The sequence below is a fragment of the Malurus melanocephalus genome, unplaced genomic scaffold (assembly GCF_030028575.1).
Source record: "Malurus melanocephalus ecotype Western Australia unplaced genomic scaffold, MMel_1.1 scaffold_259, whole genome shotgun sequence".
NCBI lineage: Eukaryota > Metazoa > Chordata > Aves > Passeriformes > Maluridae > Malurus > Malurus melanocephalus.
This window is the reverse complement of record NW_026623491.1, coordinates 557,452-577,384: the sequence shown is the minus strand read 5'-3', so window position 1 is coordinate 577,384 and position 19,933 is coordinate 557,452. Positions and strand designations below refer to the sequence as shown.

The following is a 19,933-nucleotide window of genomic DNA, read 5'->3' as shown; positions in this document are numbered from 1 at the left end:
CCTCCTCCTCGGCGACCAGGGGCTGGCGCTGCGGCGAGAGCAGCAGGGAAGGAGGTGTGCGGCGCCCGCCCCCACCCGCGCTGCCCGGAGCCGGAGGCGCAGCCAGGCGCTGTCCCAGCCCCATCCCGGCGCCCAGCGCAGCACCGAGCCCGCCAGGCAGCCCTTCCCTGCGCAGAGGTGGCAGCAGCAGGCGGCATGACGGCGGAGGAGATGAAAGCGGACGGAGCTCCCCTGGAAGGGGTGGACATCACTCCCAAGCAGGATGAGGGCGTTCTSAAGGTACCGGGCTGCTGTTCCCCATCCCCACCCTCCGCGCTATTCGGAGGGGTCCCCGCGCCGGCGGGGAGCGGGGGAGGAAAGAGGGGCGTCATTGCCTTTGGCCTACGAGCCGGTGCTCCCGGGCGCCGCGGCCCCACCGGGCCCATTGTGTGCCCTGCGGGGAAGGGGACGAGACGGTCCCCGGGCATTCAGGCAGCGTTGGCGCAGCGCGGGCGATCAAACAACAGCGGCGGGAGCGCGGAGAGGGGGAGCGCGGAGAGGGGGAGCGCGGAGAGGGGGAGCGCGGAGAGGGGGAGCGCGGAGAGGGGGAGCGCGGAGAGGGGGAGCGCGCCCCGGCTGCGCAAGCGCTGCCCGGCCGCCCGCAGGGGCTCCCACGCGGCGGCGGCTCCGCGCTCCTCCCGGCGGCTCCCGCTCCTCCCGGCTCCCACCTCCCCCGCCGGGAGAACTCGGGGTTACGGGGAGCTGCGCAGGGAAAAGGCGCTTCTCGCCGCCTTCGGGCTTTTCCCGCGATTTGGGGCAYGGTGCGGGAGGGGAAGCCGAGCTGGGATCTCAATCGGGCTCGCCGCGCGGGTTTTGGGGGTCYGGGTCCATCCCCGCCCCCCAGCACGTGTCCGGGGCTGGGAATTAAAGATGGAGCCCCGGCAGGGCACGTGTGCTCGGTGCCCGTGCCCGGCGCTGCCGCCCCTCAGGCTCTGGCCCGGGGCTCTCGGGGGTGCGGGCAGYCCCCGATCCCGCGGGGTCCCCGCTCCGCTCCGGTCACCCCCCGGTGTCGCTTGGCGGGCGGCCCGGCAGGTCCCTGGCGCGGTGCGGTGCACTCCGGCCGAGCGGCTGCTCTCCTTTGTACTGGGGAGCCTGGTGATAAGGGCAGCAGGATTTAGACCGTGAGGGGGAGTTGCACGAACTTCCTCTGCCAGACGTTGCCTATTTCCATATCTCTAGAAACTTCCTTAGGCTCCACTAAAAACTTCAGCGATTATTAGAAGTGTTATTCAACCGCAATTAAAATTTCGAAGTTACGGTGTTCAGAAGGAGAAAAAGGCGCCACAGCAAAGGCGAAATTCTGAGTTTAACCTTTAGAGCCTTCTGGTTTTAAAGTCTGGGTTCGTTATGGAGGCGCTGTCTCACGTTCAGGAGGGTTATCAGGGAGCAGATTGAAGATGTTGGCTTCTATATTCCTGCTTTCTCATGTTTCCCGCTAGCATGCTTAGGTGACRATTTCTGGATTTTGCACATAGTGCAGTATCAGATCAGAGTTGTCATCTGCATGGCTGCCCCACTCTCGCAGCCCAGATCCCTCGAGCGTGGTGCAAGACAGTGAGGGTCTGCTTAATTCATGCAGTATACCTACTTCTTGGTGATGGAGAAGCAGCAGGTGTTTTTGGGTATTCTACTTAATTATTTTTTTAGAGGAGGTGAGTAGAAAATACTAGCAAATAAAGAGGGGTTGTGAAAATCASAAAAATTGAGATTGTGAATTGATAAGCAAAACACTGCAGAGGTCATGAAGTCCAGCCTTCATGGATATTTTTCTCCTAATTGCTGRAGTGCAAAATGCATGCATTGAAATCAAGGTTCTAGCTCTGAACTAACCTACACCAATTTTGTACAGGTATTGTTGCAGTGATTCCAGGAGTGTGTTTGTTTGTGGATCAGCTTTGTATCAGAATAGTATCCACAGTTTTTTGCCTGATATTGCTAAATATGCTTGCACAATTTCTACAGTAAGTATTTAAGTTTAGAAATARACTATTTGGAATCCCATATGAACTGAAAAATCCCATTTTTCCATCTGAAAAGGAAATGTAAACCTTAGACAAAATAGGATCACCACATTCAGAAGTGAAACTTCAGTCTCCTCAAAGTGGAACAAATGCAGAAATATAAATATATTTCTGTATAAATAATGAAAATGATATATTTGTTATTCTAGAATACTTTGGTATGACACTACAAGAATATTGCATTTGGTAAAGTTTAGTAAATTTCCATTAAATGCGGTAAGTTTTCCAAAATTACTTCATACTGGCTGCTTTAAAGTGCTAGTTTGGATCCACTTTATATAGATTTATGTCTAGGCATGGTGTAGGTTAGGTTGTTTACCTGATTCACATGGGTTTTTTCCTACTTTGTTTCCTTATCTCTGTGAGAGTGGTTGCTTGARCTTTTGTCTTCCTTGGGGAGACATCAAAGATTATTTCTGTAATGCTAATAACTGCTGTAGTGCTGGTGTAGGATAAGAACAGGGCTGTGCTGTGTGAGGTCAGGCATCCCTTTTCATGCCGAGCATCCTCTCCTTAGGAAACAGCAGGTAGGATTTTTTTTTTAGGTTTTGTTTGTTTGTGGGTTTCTTCTTTATTTATGCATTCAATGAGGTGCTTTCAGCTTGTTAAGAGTCTGATATTGTTGATGATAAATTTTGGCTTTAGATGGAGGGTACTGGCATTTCAGTTGTGTAGTCAGTTGCAGAGTTGGTGGGAGGCCAAGTGGGAGATCCACAGTGGTGGGTTGCAGGAAACTGAAATTTGTGAARGAGACTCCCAAAGGTCTTTGTCCTTCAGTGAAAAACATGATTGGTATAGAAAYATGACATTTAAAGGACAGATGCCTTGTAAGTGCCCTTGAATAGATGTTTATCTTGTATAACAGAATGTTTTCCAGGTCTCTCTGATGCAAACAGATAGGGTCTTCCACTGGTCCCCTTTTTCCTGGCTAAGATAATGCAGCGCTTTGGCTCAGAGCTGGATGCTTTCWGTTGGTATTGGAGAAAATTCAAATTTGAACTTTGAAACCCTGTGGTTTCACCTCCTTGCCTATATGTCACTATTACTCTCTGGATTTAAATAAACCTCAAATGAACAACAGAGAGATTGTCCCATCTTGCCTTCTGAATARTGTGGTTTTATTTAATACCTGTCTTGCTGGGCAGACTGGGGAACCCCCTGAGAAGAAAATCAAATCCTTACAACTGTATGTGAGACATACAGGTGGGCTGGCCTTCATGTCAGAATTGTGGGGAGACAAAATTAGTGCAATATGGTATTTTTTAAATGTTACTCTGTACCTGCATGGGGTGAGACTGCTAACTTTYGTTTAACTGCCTGGATTAACTCGAGTAATTTCAGATTACATGTTGGAATAGATTTTGCATGGAAAGAAGCACATTATTCTCTGGCTGAAATGCTTTGCTTAGCACAGTGAATTCAGGTGTGATGATAGAGAAAGAATGAGGCGAATACTTGAATAAAGGAAAGAAAMAAGCCTGTCTAATAATTTGCCAGTGTAAGTTTCAAGTACATTTAAAATCTTGTAGAGGCAAGGTAAGTGAKGTGGCCAAGGATGGATGCAGAGATCTGTAAGCTGGTGCCAGCTGTTGCCTATTAAATTCTYGTATCAGAGCACAGCCATCTTGAGGTTCTGAATTTGCAGCACTGCTAATCTACAGAAAGAACAGTCAGTCCATTTCCAGGTGACTGAAGGAAGCCTGCAAGTCCTTTATTTACTGAAGATGCATGCATCTAGGTATTTGTGATTCGTGTCCAATGGGCAGGCTTGGTTGCCTGATCTCAGTGCTGATTGCTGTTTTCCCAGGTTGTCAAGAGAGAAGGCAGTGGGATGGAGTCTCCAATGATCGGTGATAAAGTGACTGTCCATTACACAGGATGGCTTCTTGATGGCACAAAATTTGACTCCAGTCTGGACAGAAGAGACAAATTCTCATTTGATTTGGGGAAAGGTGAGACCTTGTGTTTGGTATCGATCAGTTTTGGTAATAATTAAGATGAGATTTCCTCGTGTGTCTGGCTCCTTTGCTTTTCCAAGTTGTTGCTTGTTTTCTGAGTTTATTCTCTTGGAATGGCCCAGTCAATGTCTTGGAGATTTTTCTGAATGAGAAAACTGTAGTCCCTTGAGAGGCCTGCTGAAGTATTCACAGGCCTCATAAAAAGCACTCCAGGGCAGCAAATCTGCCCTAAAATGTGTAAATAAAGGGTAATTTAAAATAGTTAGAATATGCATTTTATTGGCTGGGCTTTTTTGGGGGCCAGACCTTTGATCCAGCAAATCTTATTACTCAATCTTGTATTTTTCCTTGGCAGTTACTTACCTTCTACTTTTAAAAAATAGAAAATACCTCCTTTTTTAAAGAGGTAAATTGATTACATGGCCATTTGAGATGATATAGTGTACCTGTTAATACAAGATGAGTAGAAAGGCTGCTTGATGAGTAGAAAGGAGCAGCAATTAGAAGAGCTTGAGTAAGAGAGAAAATTTTGTAACACCTTTTCTTCCCTTTGAGAGGAATGTTACTACTTTCCTCCCCGTTTCTGTTACAAATGTGTGTAACTTTTAGTTACCACTTGTGSGGTTCTTTGCCAACTGATAAAGCCCAGACAGAAAATGCCTTTGGTTTGGATTGTTTTCAAAATAGGAGCCGCCAGTCTCTCACCCTGAGGCCTTTCTCTGGGAAGAGTTTATTGTTACTTTCTCCCCCTTGAGACTGTGCCAAGCACTTCAGCCMGTGTCTGCTTGGTTATTCTACGAAAAGAGTTGCTACACCTAGAATGAAGAAATGTTTGGGCCAAATTTGGGTCCTTGGGAAACTTTACAATGTGATTAGGCTTAAAATTGGTGTGCTTAAAATTGATGTATTTTTACTGCCTTAGCTTTTGTGTACTAAAAGTGATGATGCTGAGTTTCAGCTGATCATGCTTTTCATTGTGTGATTGGCATTTGACTCGTGCAGGTGAGGTGATCAAAGCATGGGACATTGCTGTGGCCACTATGAAGATCGGTGAAATCTGTCGGATTACGTGTAAACCAGAATATGCCTATGGCTCAGCTGGGAGCCCCCCAAAGATACCTCCCAATGCTACACTGATTTTTGAGGTAAGTGAGAGATGGTCACTGAAACTGTACGCTTGAAAAATGTGATATCCTTTCAAAAAAAGATGGTTAGGTTTTCTAAAGAAAATAGTTTGGTCAGTTTTGGTTACTGTGGACAGAGTTTTAGCCTGGCTCCTACTGCTCTGTGATGGCTCAGGTTCCCTTCTTTTTGAGTTTTTAAAACATTTGAATGATCTTCAGTGTTCAGTTGTAATTTTGCAGTTATGGAGTGATTTGCAGCAGGAAAGTGAAGGCTGGGAGGGCAGACTGTCTCTGTGACAGACTGAAGTAGTTCAGAAAACAAAATCTTTAAACCACTTTGTAATATATGATATGTTAAAAGCTTTGAAGTTTTCAACAACAGGAAGAGCAATAAATACCCTCAGTAACACATTTTTCATACTTGTGTTTTCTTTGCAACATTAAGGTAATCTCTTCCAAGCTATTTCAGGGAGAAAAGAGGTGATTGCCCCATGTAAATACAGCTGGAATACAGTATTTGAACAGCCCTGCAATTAGGAGCTCTCTTCTGTAGAGCTGAGCGTTTTAATAAACCTTAAAGCACCRTGATACCAGTTTGGATTCAGATTGCTGGTTCATTACCAAAGTCTCTGTGCATCCAGGCTACACTGATCAATCTTGCCACCACAGATAAAGTCATGTTCACTCACTTSGTCCCTGTGACAGGCTCAGCAGTCCTGAGTTTGGCAGCTGGGTAACCCAGCTTGACAACTCACGTGGCCAGCTGGTCTCCTGGAGATGAGCTGCATGTCTTGGTGAACATGGAGCCAGTTATCCTTGGTGTCTCAACCYCACCAGGAGAGGAGAGAATTTGTTTCCTACTGATCTTTAAGTTATTCCCCCCCACCACCTTCCCCCTCCTTCCCAAAAGGGGGTGGAAATAGCAGCTGTCTCTTGTGTGTTATTTCAGAAGTGAGAATARTTGCTCAGAATGCTCAGGCTTGTGTTTGATTTTTCCATGGAGGATGACATTAAAGCTTTTTCTGCAGCATACCCTGACAGTCTCAACAGTGGTTGGGGAGGATATATTTTTCTTGCTGCTGAAACAGTTCAATTTGCCAATAATTGCTTTAAAATAAATTCTACCTGAGAGAAGGCAGGCTTTTTTTAAGTGCAATTTTTGAAATTACTTTGCTCTAAAGCACTTAATCAATGGAAAGGAATCCTTCAGTTGGGGGCATAAGGAAAGTTTTAAAACTGATGATTGCTCTGAGATTGAATGTGTTATCTGAGACAGGTAAAAATAACTCATGGAGTGAAGACTGAAAGTGTTTAGATTTTATTGGAAACAGTTGGAAACATTGTTCATCTGTTAAGAGGCTGAATTATATATAGAATCATTGAGGTTGGAAAAGACCTTTAAGTCGGTGGAGTGCAGTCATGAATCTGGCTCAGCCAAGTCCATTACTAAACCATTRACCCAAGTGCCACATCCACACCTAAATACCTGCAGGGAGGTGACTCAGACCCTGGGCAGCCTGTTCCAGTGCTAATAACCATTCTAAACCTCCCCTGCTGTGCCTTGAAGCCATTTCTTCTTGTCCCGAAAAGGGACAGAGAACCTCCTTTCAGGGASTCATAGAGAGTGAGAGGGTCCCCCTGATCCTCTTTTTCTCCAGGTTAAACACCCTCAGCTGTTCCTCACAGGGCTTGTGCTCCAGACTCTTCACCAGCTCATTYGCCYTTCTCTGGACCCATTCCAGCACCTCAGTGTCTTTCTCRCAGTCAGGAGCCCAGACCTGGATGCAGCATTTGAGATGTGGCCTCACCAGTGCCCAGTGTGGGGGGACAATCCCTGCCCTGGTCCTGCTGGCCACACCATTGCTGATACAGGCCAGGTGCCATTGTCCTTCACATAACTGGATATTGTATTCACTTTACCTTGGGATAGTGATTTGCATTTTTTTTTTTTTTTCAATGGGCTTCTGAGTAATAGGATTGAAGATATTGCTAGCAGGTAGTGTCCACTGAGAGATGACAACTTACTTACTTTGAGTACATCAGAATTAATACCTTTGTTTCTGAAAAATCGTATCATGTAGAGCTGTTCATAAGCAGCGTTTTCTTACCCAGGAATCTGAAGTTACTCATGGCTTACTTTTATTGTATCAAACGACACATGTTGGAGTGCTGTGTGCTTCTATGCWAGTGATACTAGGTGTAATCAGAGCTGAGCTGGTGATGGAAATGCAAGCTAAAAGCTCAGGGCCTTTTACCTTGGCAGCTCGGTGGAGCATTCTTAAGCACTTAGCACCTGCTACAGAGGATGCACGTGGTCAGCAGAAAGCAGAGAAAACTTCGATTTGTCATTTGTCCATTTGTCATTTGTCGTGCAGAAAAGATAATACCTAGCATTGAGATAAATAAAAGCATGAACCACAAGATGGGATTTGTTCCATCAGACTACCCCAGAGTCTCTCCAATGTATTCACCCAGGTTACTCCCTTCCCACTGGTCTTTTCTTAATGCTGCCAGTCTGGCTTCTCCATTTTCTGGGTGTGTTTTCAGATAAAAGTAGCGTTTCATTCACGAGTCTTGATATTCCCTAATGCCTGCCTATGCAGTCATGTTCAAGGGAAAAAGGGAGAAAGAAAAGCACCAAAGCTGCCTATGGTGGTTTGGTGCTTCCCTGATAAAGCAGCCTGGGGCTCACTGGCTGCAAAAAGTACACAGTGCTGGGTGTGTCCTGATCGGGGGTGTGGGTTGGAGCTTAGATCCAGAAAATTTTCCCAAGTTTCATTAGGTTAAAGTGACTTCTGGCTAGTATGCCTCTCAAACAGCTAAAGTCTCTTAAATTTCCACTTTGGTTTTATCTASTTTCACTTTTTATTACTTAACACAATGTCAGCATGGTTCTTTTGCAAGTGTTTATCACCGTACCAAAATTTTGTACAAATTGCCTTAAAAAAGACCTYCTAAAACTTACATTAAGAGCTTTTGAACCTGTGTCATCACATCAATATGTCTTTATTGACATGAAGTAATGCATGCCCTATGGYTTGGAAGTTCTTTTTTTCTTTTTTGATCTGGCAGTGGTTTGTTTCTTCTTCCTTATAATTGCGTTTGCTGAGCTAAATGAACAGATAGATTGTTCCAGTTGGGAAACAACAGATAGGTTGTTCAAGTTGGGAAAAAAAAGAAGGATGGGACATACCTGTGTGGTCATTAGTAGGATGTTCAGGAATTACTTCTTTCAGACTGACTGAAGAGAAAGACCAGAATATTATTTGTTGCTAAGTATCATTCAAATTAAAAAGTGGAAGTACTGGTGGATATTCAATTCCTTTTGCATTCCAGGTATCTTAAGTCCAGTGTCAGGAATCTCCTGAAATTTTTTTTTTTTTTTTTGTAAATGGGGTAGTCTAAACAATGCTGATTATAATGGTTTGCTTTTTTGTGCTGTTTTCACTATTTTACTCAAACAGAGGATATGATTTTTTTTTCCCACTTCATAGCAGCAACGACAAATATCTTTTGTAACTTGACTGTTTTTCTATGTCATAGTGGTATTGCTACTTGAAACTATGATTTACATTTACTTGGGAGGGCATGTGAAGATTCAGAGATTCAGACTGGATACCTATCTCTCCCATTAACACTAGCTYTTAAAAATCCTAAACAATTTGTTACAGCAGTGAGTTTGGAGTTTTAGAGATTTCTGCAGAGCAAATACTTTGAGTTACTAAATTGATGCAATGAGAATAAATGCAAGGCTTTTCTTCCCTCCACAGATAGARCTTTTTGAGTTCAAGGGGGAGGACCTCACTGATGAAGAAGAYGGTGGCATCATCCGAAGAATCCGTAAAAAGGGGGAGGGCTACTCCAAGCCCAATGAGGATGCACTTGTAGAGAGTAAGTGTGTTGTTACACAAATAGCAAATGGGTTTGCCATRTGGGTTGGCAGGCCTTTTCCACAATCTACAACTCCTTGTCCTGAGGGAGAGCAATACATGGTTTCTCTTTTCTTTACCAAGTAACTTAACAACCTAAAGTAAGCTTTCCTTCTCCTGTTTCTAGCAAGGTTTGCATTTTCCAGCAACARTTGTGTTTTCTAGTTACAGATTCTGATACTGAATCTGTTAAAGTGCTTATCTGATCACAAAAGGTGATTGAGTCCCATAAAGTATTTCCATGTGCTGAGGAACAAGAGGGGAAGTCATTCTGGCCCTTGTCATTGGAGTGGAAAAAACAAACACTTAAAAAACAAAAAAAAACCAGGGTTGTTAAATTTTACGGCAGAGGTCCTGTTTGCTGCCAGTAGCCATGTCATAGGTAGCTGCTAAAAGAGAAAAGCGAGTTTAGAAGGAGGTTTTGGCACTCTGTATGTGCTACCTGTACTCCTGGTGCCTGCCCATTGCAGGGCAATAGAAATATATAGAAACCTGATATATATATAGAAACCTGATTTCTGTCTCTGTTGTTCCGGTTTTTRTCACCAGTCCAGTTTGAAGGCCGACATGGAGATCGTGTTTTTGACAAGAGGGAATTGAGGTTTGAGATTGGAGAAGGTGAAAACTTYGATATTCCTCATGGGCTGGAGAAAGCAATTCAAAAAATGGAGAAATCTGAGGAATCTGTGTTCTATCTCAAACCCAGGTATGCTGTTTCTGGTATTTGATACTGSAAGGGCTTATATTAATCATCTGGCAAGAAAGAAATGCTTTTTTATAGTGCCTTTCAGCTTTTTTCAGTGCTGTGGTAAAASTTGGATTAGCTCCAAAAAATAGATGTGTGAGAAGTATAGAGCTAAGGTTGCTATAGAACTAAGGTCACTTTACCACTTCATAATGAAGCACTGGCACTCCAGAAAAAAATTATATAAATCTCTGTAATGTTGACCTCTGAATATTTTTTTAAAATGTTGTTGCCCTTTAACTTAGATTTTTGTGATCCCTCTTTTGGACTGCTTACTGTAAAACTGTGTGTGTGTAGACTTGGCTATAGGCAGAATTTTCTCTTTACAGTGAGAACACTGTCTGAGACAAGTGGAGTTGCACAGATTGTTTTCATCAGACTTTAATTTATTCCAGTTTTTACTGATTTTTTTTTAAACTGGAACTGAGCCTGAAAGGAGCAGGAAAGAAAAGCAATGTGATCTAGAGGGTTTTCCTGCTAATATGCAGCTTCTTACTGGAGTTTCACTGGAGAATTCTGTAGGCATTTCCTGTTTATCAGATGATTAGCAGCATGTTAAGTGTACAGCTGCTCACCTAATCTCGGTGAGATTGTCTCTGCTTTTCTAAGAATAGAACTGAAATACAGGTGCTCTGAAGGCAACACTCAGTTTCAGAACATGAATATAAAGCATGACAGGTATAACTTTAAAGTTGATTCTTTTGGTTTGGCTTTTTTTTTTTTAATGGAGTGATAAATTGCTTTTCTTCAAGTAAATTAAGAAAAATAATAACAGGGACTATGAAGAGATTAATGAAATCAACACGAGGTTTCTTTGTTGCTTATTTCTACCTAGTGCTTACTAATTTTAGAATTGTACCTAGAATTCTTCCAGCCTTTGTGTCATGTAGTAATGATTTATGCAAATCCCAAATTTGCACAGGTTTTTTGTCTCCATCTTCCTATATAGCAAATACAGCTGGATGGATAGTTTTGAACTCTCTTCCTTATAATGTTTGTTTCTCCCTCCCCACCCCCATTTTACAGCTATGGTTTTGGAAGTGCTGGGAATGAGAAATTTAAGATCCCTCCAGACGCAGAGCTGCAGTATGAAGTGAAACTCAAAAGCTTTGAAAAGGTGGGAAGAAGAGATGAAATCCCAGAAAGATCCAGGGCTGGGGGAAGAAGTGGGAGTGCAGTTTAAACGATGACAATGGAATCCTTGAATGGTGATGTGAAACAGGGAGGCCACTGTTGCCAGAGATGATGGTGACGTGCTGGGAGCTCTTGGCTGAAATGATCCTTATTCTTCCTGTATCCCTGCCTGCTGCCATCTCTCATGCTCTAGGCTGGTTTCCAGTAGCAGTGCAAAGCTCTGCTTTGCCTTACTTTTCCCTGCCATCCTGTTAGTGGGAAKCAGCAGAGCCACTTTATTCCTCTAGAAGTTGTGTTGTTGTATTGAAGTTGACTTGAAGTGTTCCTGTTTGTGTAGGCTAAGGAGTCTTGGGAAATGAACACAGATGAGAAGYTGGAGCAGAGCTCTATTGTGAAGGAGAGAGGCACTCAGTACTTCAAGGTAAGTTACAGTCCCCAAGTTTTAGTAGCATTTCTTAGTCCATGTCATGAGCTAATAATAAAGATTACAGCTTCTGTCATTTCTGAGTGGTGTTCATGGTATTCTGTGAGATTCTACAGGGAGAACTGCAGGTGAACGTGTCTTTAAAAAAAAAAAAAGTAAACTCAGATGGATTATCCAAAGGACTAACTCTGCAAGAACTCTCTGCTGTACCTACAGATAACTTCATGGTGTACACAGAATAGTAGTGAGGTTACAGTATTTCGGTTCCTGCTATRTGATAGTGTTGTGAATGAACAACATTCATTTGGGTAGAGATGTGTGGAGAAGCTGTTTAAAGCAATTTGACTAGCTAAAGGAAGAGTTTTCCTATTATCTTCATAACACAATTTGAAAATGCCTCATCTATTTTTGTGTATCAAAAGCTGAATATAAGGTAGGAGTTCAGTGAAGTATCAATGCTAGCATATAACCCTAGCTCTAATGGGGGACCAGTTAGGTATTCCTAAAGACTCTCTGATCCTGTGCAGGAATGGCTCTCAGAAGTAGTATATTTTTGATGATAGACGTTATTTTTTTATCAAATGGAGGTTTTATTAGGTCTATTGCTCAAGGTAGGCAAAAGGGATGAGAGGGAGGTAAAAGTTACTGTGATGAGCTGTGTGATAATTGAACTGCCTTGTTCACAGGAGGGGAAATACAAGCGGGCAGCATTACAGTATAAGAAGATCGTGTCGTGGCTGGAGCATGAGTCTGGGCTCTCTGAGGAGGAGGAATCAAAAGCCAAAAGCTTGAGGCTTGCTGCCCACCTTAATCTAGCTATGTGCCATCTCAAGCTAAAGGAGTACTCCCAGGCTTTGGAGAACTGCAACAAGGTAGTAGGGGTTTATTTATTCTTAAACTGCACAAGCAGTCTGACAGTTTCTCTTGCTTAAAAAATTTTAGGGACAACAGGCCATGTGGTGTTTGGTCTTTCTTACCAGCTGGCGTTTGTGTAGTATGAAATTTTTAGTACACTAAAAATATCCAGCAGATTATTTTCATAATTACTGCCCTTTGAATATCATTTACTAAGTTGCTGCTACATTTAGAATATTCAAGTATTTAGAAATTAGAAACACTTGAGATGTGGTGAAAGTTGTCATGTTGACAAAGGTCTTTCAAAGAGCAGGATTAGTGCCAGGACTAAATCTTAGCCTTGCTGGTTCTCTTGTCAAAGAGCCTGCTCTATTCATTCCTCATTGTGCTTATTTCTGCTGTATTCCACGCACTTTATTAGTAAGCCCTGACAAGACTCGTAATTTTACATCAGAAGGTACTGTTCCTAGCATTCTCTGCTGTTCTGACTGCATATAATTTTTATAAAAGAAAAATACTGAATGTGGTTTGTTTTTGTTTTGGTTTTTTTTTTGAATGCAGGCGCTCGAATTGGATAGCAACAATGAAAAAGGCCTCTTCCGGCGTGGGGAAGCTCACTTGGCTGTCAATGACTTTGAGTTGGCCCGAGCAGACTTCCAGAAAGTGATACAGCTTTATCCAAGTAACAAAGCTGCCAAAGTGCAGCTGGTAACTTGTCAGCAAAAAATACGGGAGCAGCATGAGAAGGAGAAAAAGATGTACGCCAACATGTTCCAAAGGCTTGCGGACAAAGACATAAAGGTGAGTAACACTGCTCCAAAGATTACAGGAGGTGATCGTGATCATATTCAAGAACTGAAAAAAGCACCTCTTCTGCTAAAACCTATTGTAAAGACCAGGCTGTTCTGCTGTCTGGGGGGCCCATCTAGTGAGAACTTGTATCTGTCATACAGAGGGTGCTGGGCACCGTCTTGCTTCTCACGGAGACATTGAGAYGTGTTTGATGGTCTCCATGTCAGATGTCACAGATTGATCATGAAGTGTCAGAAGATTCATTATTCTGGTGTGTGGGTGGTTTTCCTAATCAGGTATCACTGGATTTTTAGTAAATACTAGTTCAGTTAATAACGGCAGTGTGTGAAAACAGATTCTCACAGGGTTGTATCAGCTGGAAAGAAACATTCCTGGTTTCTGGTGAGAATCAGGTATCCTCAGGAAACTTTGTTTCTTTTCCTTAAATCTGGCAGTCTAGAAGGACAAGATGGACCTGTAACTTCTCAGATAAATCAGGGATTTATATCAGACTCCAATTTCCTCAGTAGCACTGGGGAGTATKGAAGCTCGCATCTTGTGAGGTTATTTTCACAGATCTTTGTGTCCACCTTTCCAGAGTATGCATGGAGCATATAAAAAATTGTCAGATACCGATATGCTAATTTCCTGTGGCTAACTGTGTCATTGAGTCTTTCCAGAGGCACGGTGTCCTCAGATGAATGTATCCTGACCGTTCAGCCATTTCAGGCTGTCAGCTGACAATTTCCCACATGAAATGCTTTATGCTGTGTCTTCTTTTTTTGGCTGAAGCAGTCTGATGTCAACAGTCCTTGCTTATTGGAGCTTGGAAGAAAGTATTCTGTCCTTCTAGACACAGTGATGTAAAGTCACACRGTACCTTAATTTCAGTAGGCTTCAATGAAAAATATCAGGAAGATAAAGATACAGCAACTAAGCTAGAATTATTTCACTGTTGGGCATCTTCACTTTTGAAATGGCAGGGTTTAATTGCCAAGCTGTTGAGCTCTTTTGTGAAGGCTCCTTTCAGCTGGCACAGCTGCTGGGAGTCAGGCTTCCTCCACTAGGTGTGGGACACAGCAAGATGTGTTGAGATAGGAAGAGTGGATTGCTGAAACAAGCTATACCCCCTAAAAGTATACAAAAGGTGCCTTCATGGTTTCTTCAGCTCCTAAGACAGGTGACTGGTAGAGTAAGATGCTTAAGAAAAGGCAGACTCAGAGTCTTTGCATTGCAGACTGTGTGGGATACTGGAAAGACATGACACTTAGTTTCAGTTTCTCTATCCGCTTGGGATGGAATCAGTTTAAAGTTGTAAAATCCTTTAGGCTGGAGTCCAACCAAATGTAAATGAAAGGTTTTTGTTAGGAATCTAACACTGAACACAGGGTTCAAGGTTTGGCCTCAGCATTGCCAAGCAGAGGGGGATAATCCCTGCCCTGGTGCAGCTGGAAACACTATTGCTGATACAGGTTTGCATGCTGCTGGTCTGGTGAATTCTTCCCAACAAGTTAGATGATCTTGGGAATGTGCAATGTGGTTTGTTTTTTTTTAACTCTGAGCCATCTGGCCTATCTTAAATGGATATGGTTTTATATGAAATGGGATTGATGGAACTATGAAGTGTAAAGGATGCTTACTCCCTGGGCCAATCTTAAGGTTGTTTTCCTGCAAGAATAGCTTGTTTTCCTCTTAAGCATTTATAATGTTGCTTTACTCTAGCTCCAAGTGTCTGTCAGTGGCGTAGAGAAGCTCGAAGTTCTGGGGAAGAGGGTTTGTTTACCAAATGTCTTCTGATTGCTAGGAAGGTAGTTTGGATTGTAGTTCTGATATCCCTGACATAGTCTGTTAAATTCAACAGCCACTCTTGCATCAGTAGTTCGTTTCATGAATTTGTAAAGTTGACACATGTGAAAGGTGAGTGATCACCTTATCTTAAACCCAGGGTTGCTAGTTAACACATTTGTTGTGGAGAGAAGATCTAGCTCTTGTGTGCTTTACARAATGCTTCTAAGGATCAAAAATTGACCTTTGATGCATGAATGCTCTTTTAAAAGTGGTTTCATGTTGGCAGCCAAGTTGGTGTAAGATTTTAAGGATTCTGCCCCTTTTCCCCCTCCTGTTCCCCTCTCTCAGCATTGTATGTTTAAGACTTCTCTTGTTTTTGTCTGGTTCTCGTCTAAGATCATCATAAAACAGATGGTTCAAGGTGCTGGGCTGACAGGTGGGAGAGCAATTTCATTGTGCTAGGTTTTGAGATGAGCAAGCCAAGCCATTTTTGCCTCCCTATRTTTGAAAATCATTGCAAGGTCAGGATGTTCTAATAATGTCCTCTTGTAAAACCTTGGACCCTACCTCATGGCTCTCTGCCTTCACACCTTTTGATGAGCAAGATGCACAAGGAGAAGGCTTTAGAGCACCTTGTCAGATCATAATTTCTTCCAGCTAAGCTCTTGCAGAGGACATCCAAATCACTGTCGTTGCGTTGAAAAATGTCTCCACAAAATTTGTTGTCCAACAAAGATATTTCATCTTATGCTGACTGTAAGTTTGCCTCATGCAAGTCGGATTGGGGTAGGCTCTGGGAATGGCTGAAAATGAACTACATTGATATTGAGGCAGAGCAAAAGCAGTCCTTGCAGAAGCTTCCTAAATGAATTTCAGTTAAAAGACTTSTAAGAAATTGTTGAGTGGTAAGTGGGTGCAGGTCACATTAAGAATCGTAACCACCTAATTACCAGTAYTATATTTTGGCCTCCTCTACAACACTTCTGGTTTCCTAGAGGTGTGAAAATATTTTGGTTTCTCTTGTTTGAAAATCCTAATATCACAATTCAATCTTGCAGGGTAGACAAGCTTTCCAAGTCATAAGAATCAAACAATGTTTGTGCTAGCAATTTTGTATAACAAATTAATATATTTTCTTTGTCTCTTTGTTTAGTCATCCTCTACTCTTCAGACAAGCCACACTGAAGATGCAGAAATGAAAGATGCGCAGAATGGAGTTGAAGATAAATCAGAAGTTGAAGCAGAAGCATAAAAACAAACCCTATTCCATTAGTTTTGTAAATGAAAGAATTTCCAGTGAATTAGACCTTTATTTTTCTACCTGGTTGGATAGTGGCTTCAAGGGAGCAGAGGCTGAAGCCACCATGCCACAGTCAGTTACAGCTTTATGTGGCTGTTCAAGAAGCTGAGTGGCAGCATAAATCTGGTTTAATCCTAATGACTTTATTTATTCATTCAGCCTCTGTTACTGTTTGGGTTCTGTCTGGATTTACTCTGCTTGGTTTATTTGCATTTTCATAGAATCATAGAATGGCTTGAGWTGGAAGGGACCTCAAAGATCTAGTTTTAACCCCGCCTGCTGTGGACAGGGATGCCCTTTACTAGAGCAGGTTGCTCAGAGCCCCATCCAGCCTGGTCTTGAACACTTCAGGGATGGAACATCCACAGCTTCTCTGGGAAACCTGTTCCAGTGCCTCACCACCCTCACAGTAAAGAATTTCTTCCTAATAGCTAATCTTAACCTGCACTCTTTCAGTTTGAAACCATTCCCCCTWGTGCTGTCACTAGTTTCCCGTGTAAATAGTCTCTCTCCTGTTTCTTGTAGGCTMCCTTCAGGTACTGGAAGACCACAGTTTGGTCACCCCAAAGCCTTTTTCCCAAGCTGAACAATCCCAGTTCTCTCGGCCTTTTCTCATAAGGAGAGGTGCTTGATCCCTCTAATCRTCTTGGTGGCCTTCCTCTGGGCTTGCTTCAACAGGTCGATGTCCTTCCTTTGCTGGGGACCCCAGAGCTGGATGCAGCACTGCAGGTGGKGTCTCACCAGAGCAGAGGGTCAATGTCCCCTCCTTCACCCTGCTGCCCATGCTGCTGTGRATGGCAGCCCAGGGTACAATTGGCCTTCTGGGCTGTGACTGTGCATTGCTAACTCATGTCCAGCCTCTCATCCAACAGCACCCCTAAATCCTTCTTGGCAGGGCTGCTCTGGATCTGTTCATSCCCCAGCCTTTATAGATACCAGGGGTTGCCCCAACCCAGGTGCAGCACCTTGCACTTGGCCTTATTAAGCCTCATTAACACATGTGCCCACTTGTCAAGCTTGTCYATGTCCCTCTGGATTGGCATCCCATCCTTCAGGTTTGTCAGCTGGCCCACTCAGCTTGGTGTCATCTGCAGACTTGCAGAGGGTGCACTGTGTCCCTTCATCCACATCATTAATGAAGATGATAGTAACTCTGATCCCAATACRGACCCCTGAGGGACACCACTTGTCACTGGTGTCCATCGGGACGCTGAGCCGTTGACCACTACCCTGTGGATGTGACCATCTCTTACCCATCAAACTGTCCACCCAGTGAATCCCAGCTCTCTCCAGTTCAGAGAGAAGGATGTTGTGGGGAACTGTCTAAGGCAGAAATTTACAGAAATGAAAATAAATGACACCTGTAGCCCTTCCCTTGTCCACTGGTGGAGTCACCACTCCATCACTGAAGGCCACCAGGCTGGTCAGAYAGGACTGGYCCTTGGTGAAGCTGTGCTGGCTGTCCCCAGTCACCTCCCTGTCCTCCACGTGCCTTAGATAGCATCTAGGAGGATCTGTTCCATGATCTTCCTAGGCACAGAGCTGAGGCTGAGACATTGGTAGCTCCCATTTGTCATTGGTGTTCATTTCTTTCTGCTTCCAGCTTACTTTAATCCCAGGTTCTGCTTTCTAAATTTATTTCCTTGATTTCATTCAAGTAAATAGGTTTTTCCAGGAGTCCTCATGTGAGACTTAAGAACAAATTGGCGCTCCCACTTCTTCTGCCTTGGGGTTGCCCTCTTTCCCCTGTTCAGTAGGGAGTCCCTTCCATTARGTATTGTAACCTTTCTTGTATGCCTCCTCTTTGCAAATTGCTGAAGGTGCAGACTGTGAAGTCACAGCTTAAGTAATAAAGCTCCAATTAAACTCCAGAAAACTGAACTTTTCGTGGGTTTTTATTGGAATTTGCACAGAATTGAGAGAATTTACTGTCCTTTGGTCATTCAGTGTTATTTGTCCACATAGCCTCAATGTCCTGATTATTTTTCTGTTGATTGTTTGTTACCACAGAAAATTCCCACAATATTCAATACATTATTTACCCATATATTTACAAAAGGGAAAAAGTATGTTGCTGSAAACTGTGCAAAAAGCAAGTCTGTAACCTATGCATAGAGCTTATTATATGTTCATATTGTTACCCTTCTCTTCATCCACCAGACTGTAAAACTGGACCAGAGAAAAAAAACAACCAATATACCTGAAAGTGACTGGATTTGAAGAGAAAGTGATAGTGTCTTACATATTGCAAATACTTCTAATGAACTACAAACTCCTGAGTGATTCTAATGCCTGCTTACCCAGAATTCACAAGAAAGCTATTCAGTATTCTGCTTCTTTCTGCAGTTTATGTGTCTTGTTTGGGGATGGGTGTGCTTTTGAATTTTGTGGGGGCTTTTGGTTGGGATGGGCTTTTTTGTTTGTCCGAAGGCATGGAACGCAGTATCCAAATTCAGCTGTTGTTTATCCTATCATGTGATGTTAAATTCAGCATCTCCAGTGTCCTGTTCTGAGACAGGGGCAGAAGGGGCACTTTATTTGCCTGCCCTGCAAAAGAAAGGTAGATAATCTGTTCCTCTCAGATCAAAATAAATGGATTTTTTTTTTATGGTGAGAAAGATGTCTTTGCATGGCATGCCATGGGCTGGAMTTGTGTGTGTGTTGCAGAGAGTATTCCTGTTCTAACATGTAATAGAACATGAATTCCCAGTCTCCTTTTCTGAAACAGAAGAACTGTGTAAGCACTTGTGGGGTTCTTCTGGGCTGGGGCATCACCAGTGCCTGTCCTGCAGCAGTGCCTTGGGCCCTGGAACTGTCACCAAAATGGTGTTAGGGCTGCTTGGGGTGCTTCCCTGCCCCGGGCCCCAGGTACCAAATTCACCCGGGTTGGATTTTGCTTAGAAAGCTGGGAGCTGCACTGCTCTGCACAGGGTAGCAGTATCTGAACTCCGTGGGGAGGGCTGGGATAAGAGAGGCAGGATGAAGTGCTTGGTAGGTCACTTCGCTTAAGGAAATGCTGAWTTCATTTGCCTGTTAAGGCCTTAGGGTTGCCAGGTAATGGTGATTTTCATGAGTACTCACTATGGTAACAGCCCCGTGTATGTGAAAAATTTRTACCAAAGCACTACCACCTCTTGTAGGAAACAACATTGTGTGAATGTCAACTGGAGTTACAAGAAAGGATTTATAGACGTAGAAAAAAATGAGGGACAGGAATGCCAAGCCCTAGTACTCTTCTTCATCAAGTACATACATYGAGTTGTTAATTATTACTGGAAATACAAGCCTCTGTGGCTGAAACTGTTTTTGCTGCTAAAGCTARTGATAAATTTCTAATTGTTAAACAACAGTTTTCAAAATCTCCCACAGGCATGATCGTTGTACGTGTTTCTGAAAGCAAAAAGTRAGATGATTTCTGTGGCATATCTAAAAAAATCTGAGTCAATGGTGCATCTGTTGTTAAGTGTGAGCAGTCTTGAAAGTACCACTTTGCCCTCGTTGTTACTACATAATCTATGAAATGGTTAAGAATGTAAATCTGTTAAGGACAWTAAAGATGCCCTGTTCAGGCAGCTGTGAGGGTGTTCCGTGCTGTCTTTGAAAGTGGGTCCAGTCGCCGGCAGAAGGTGGCATACTGGTGTTTGTAAGTGAGGTCATGCATGTAAACTTAAACTATAAACCTCGTTATGTATGTCCTTATAGAGAAACGAAACRATGCTTAAAATAAACAATTACAGAACTGACTTTGTAAACCACACCCGCCTGTCTGTCCGCCTGTCCATCCTTCATCGTGCACGGAGTTCGCGGTGGGAAGGGAGCGGGGG

General features: G+C 43.3%; 1 protein-coding gene across 1 annotated transcript; it reads left to right on the top strand.

The window, feature by feature from the left end:
- The first annotated feature begins 10 nt into the window (after positions 1 to 10).
- FKBP4 (FKBP prolyl isomerase 4) lies at positions 11 to 17,985 on the top strand. The gene is made up of 10 exons (XM_057375830.1): positions 11 to 279; positions 3,868 to 4,012; positions 5,021 to 5,163; positions 8,913 to 9,033; positions 9,621 to 9,777; positions 10,843 to 10,933; positions 11,288 to 11,371; positions 12,061 to 12,246; positions 12,791 to 13,030; positions 15,963 to 17,985. The coding sequence occupies exons 1-10, from the start codon at positions 196 to 198 to the stop codon at positions 16,059 to 16,061; spliced, it is 1,350 nt and encodes a 449-aa protein (XP_057231813.1). The 5' UTR covers positions 11 to 195; the 3' UTR covers positions 16,062 to 17,985.
- Positions 17,986 to 19,933: the final 1,948 nt, after the last annotated feature.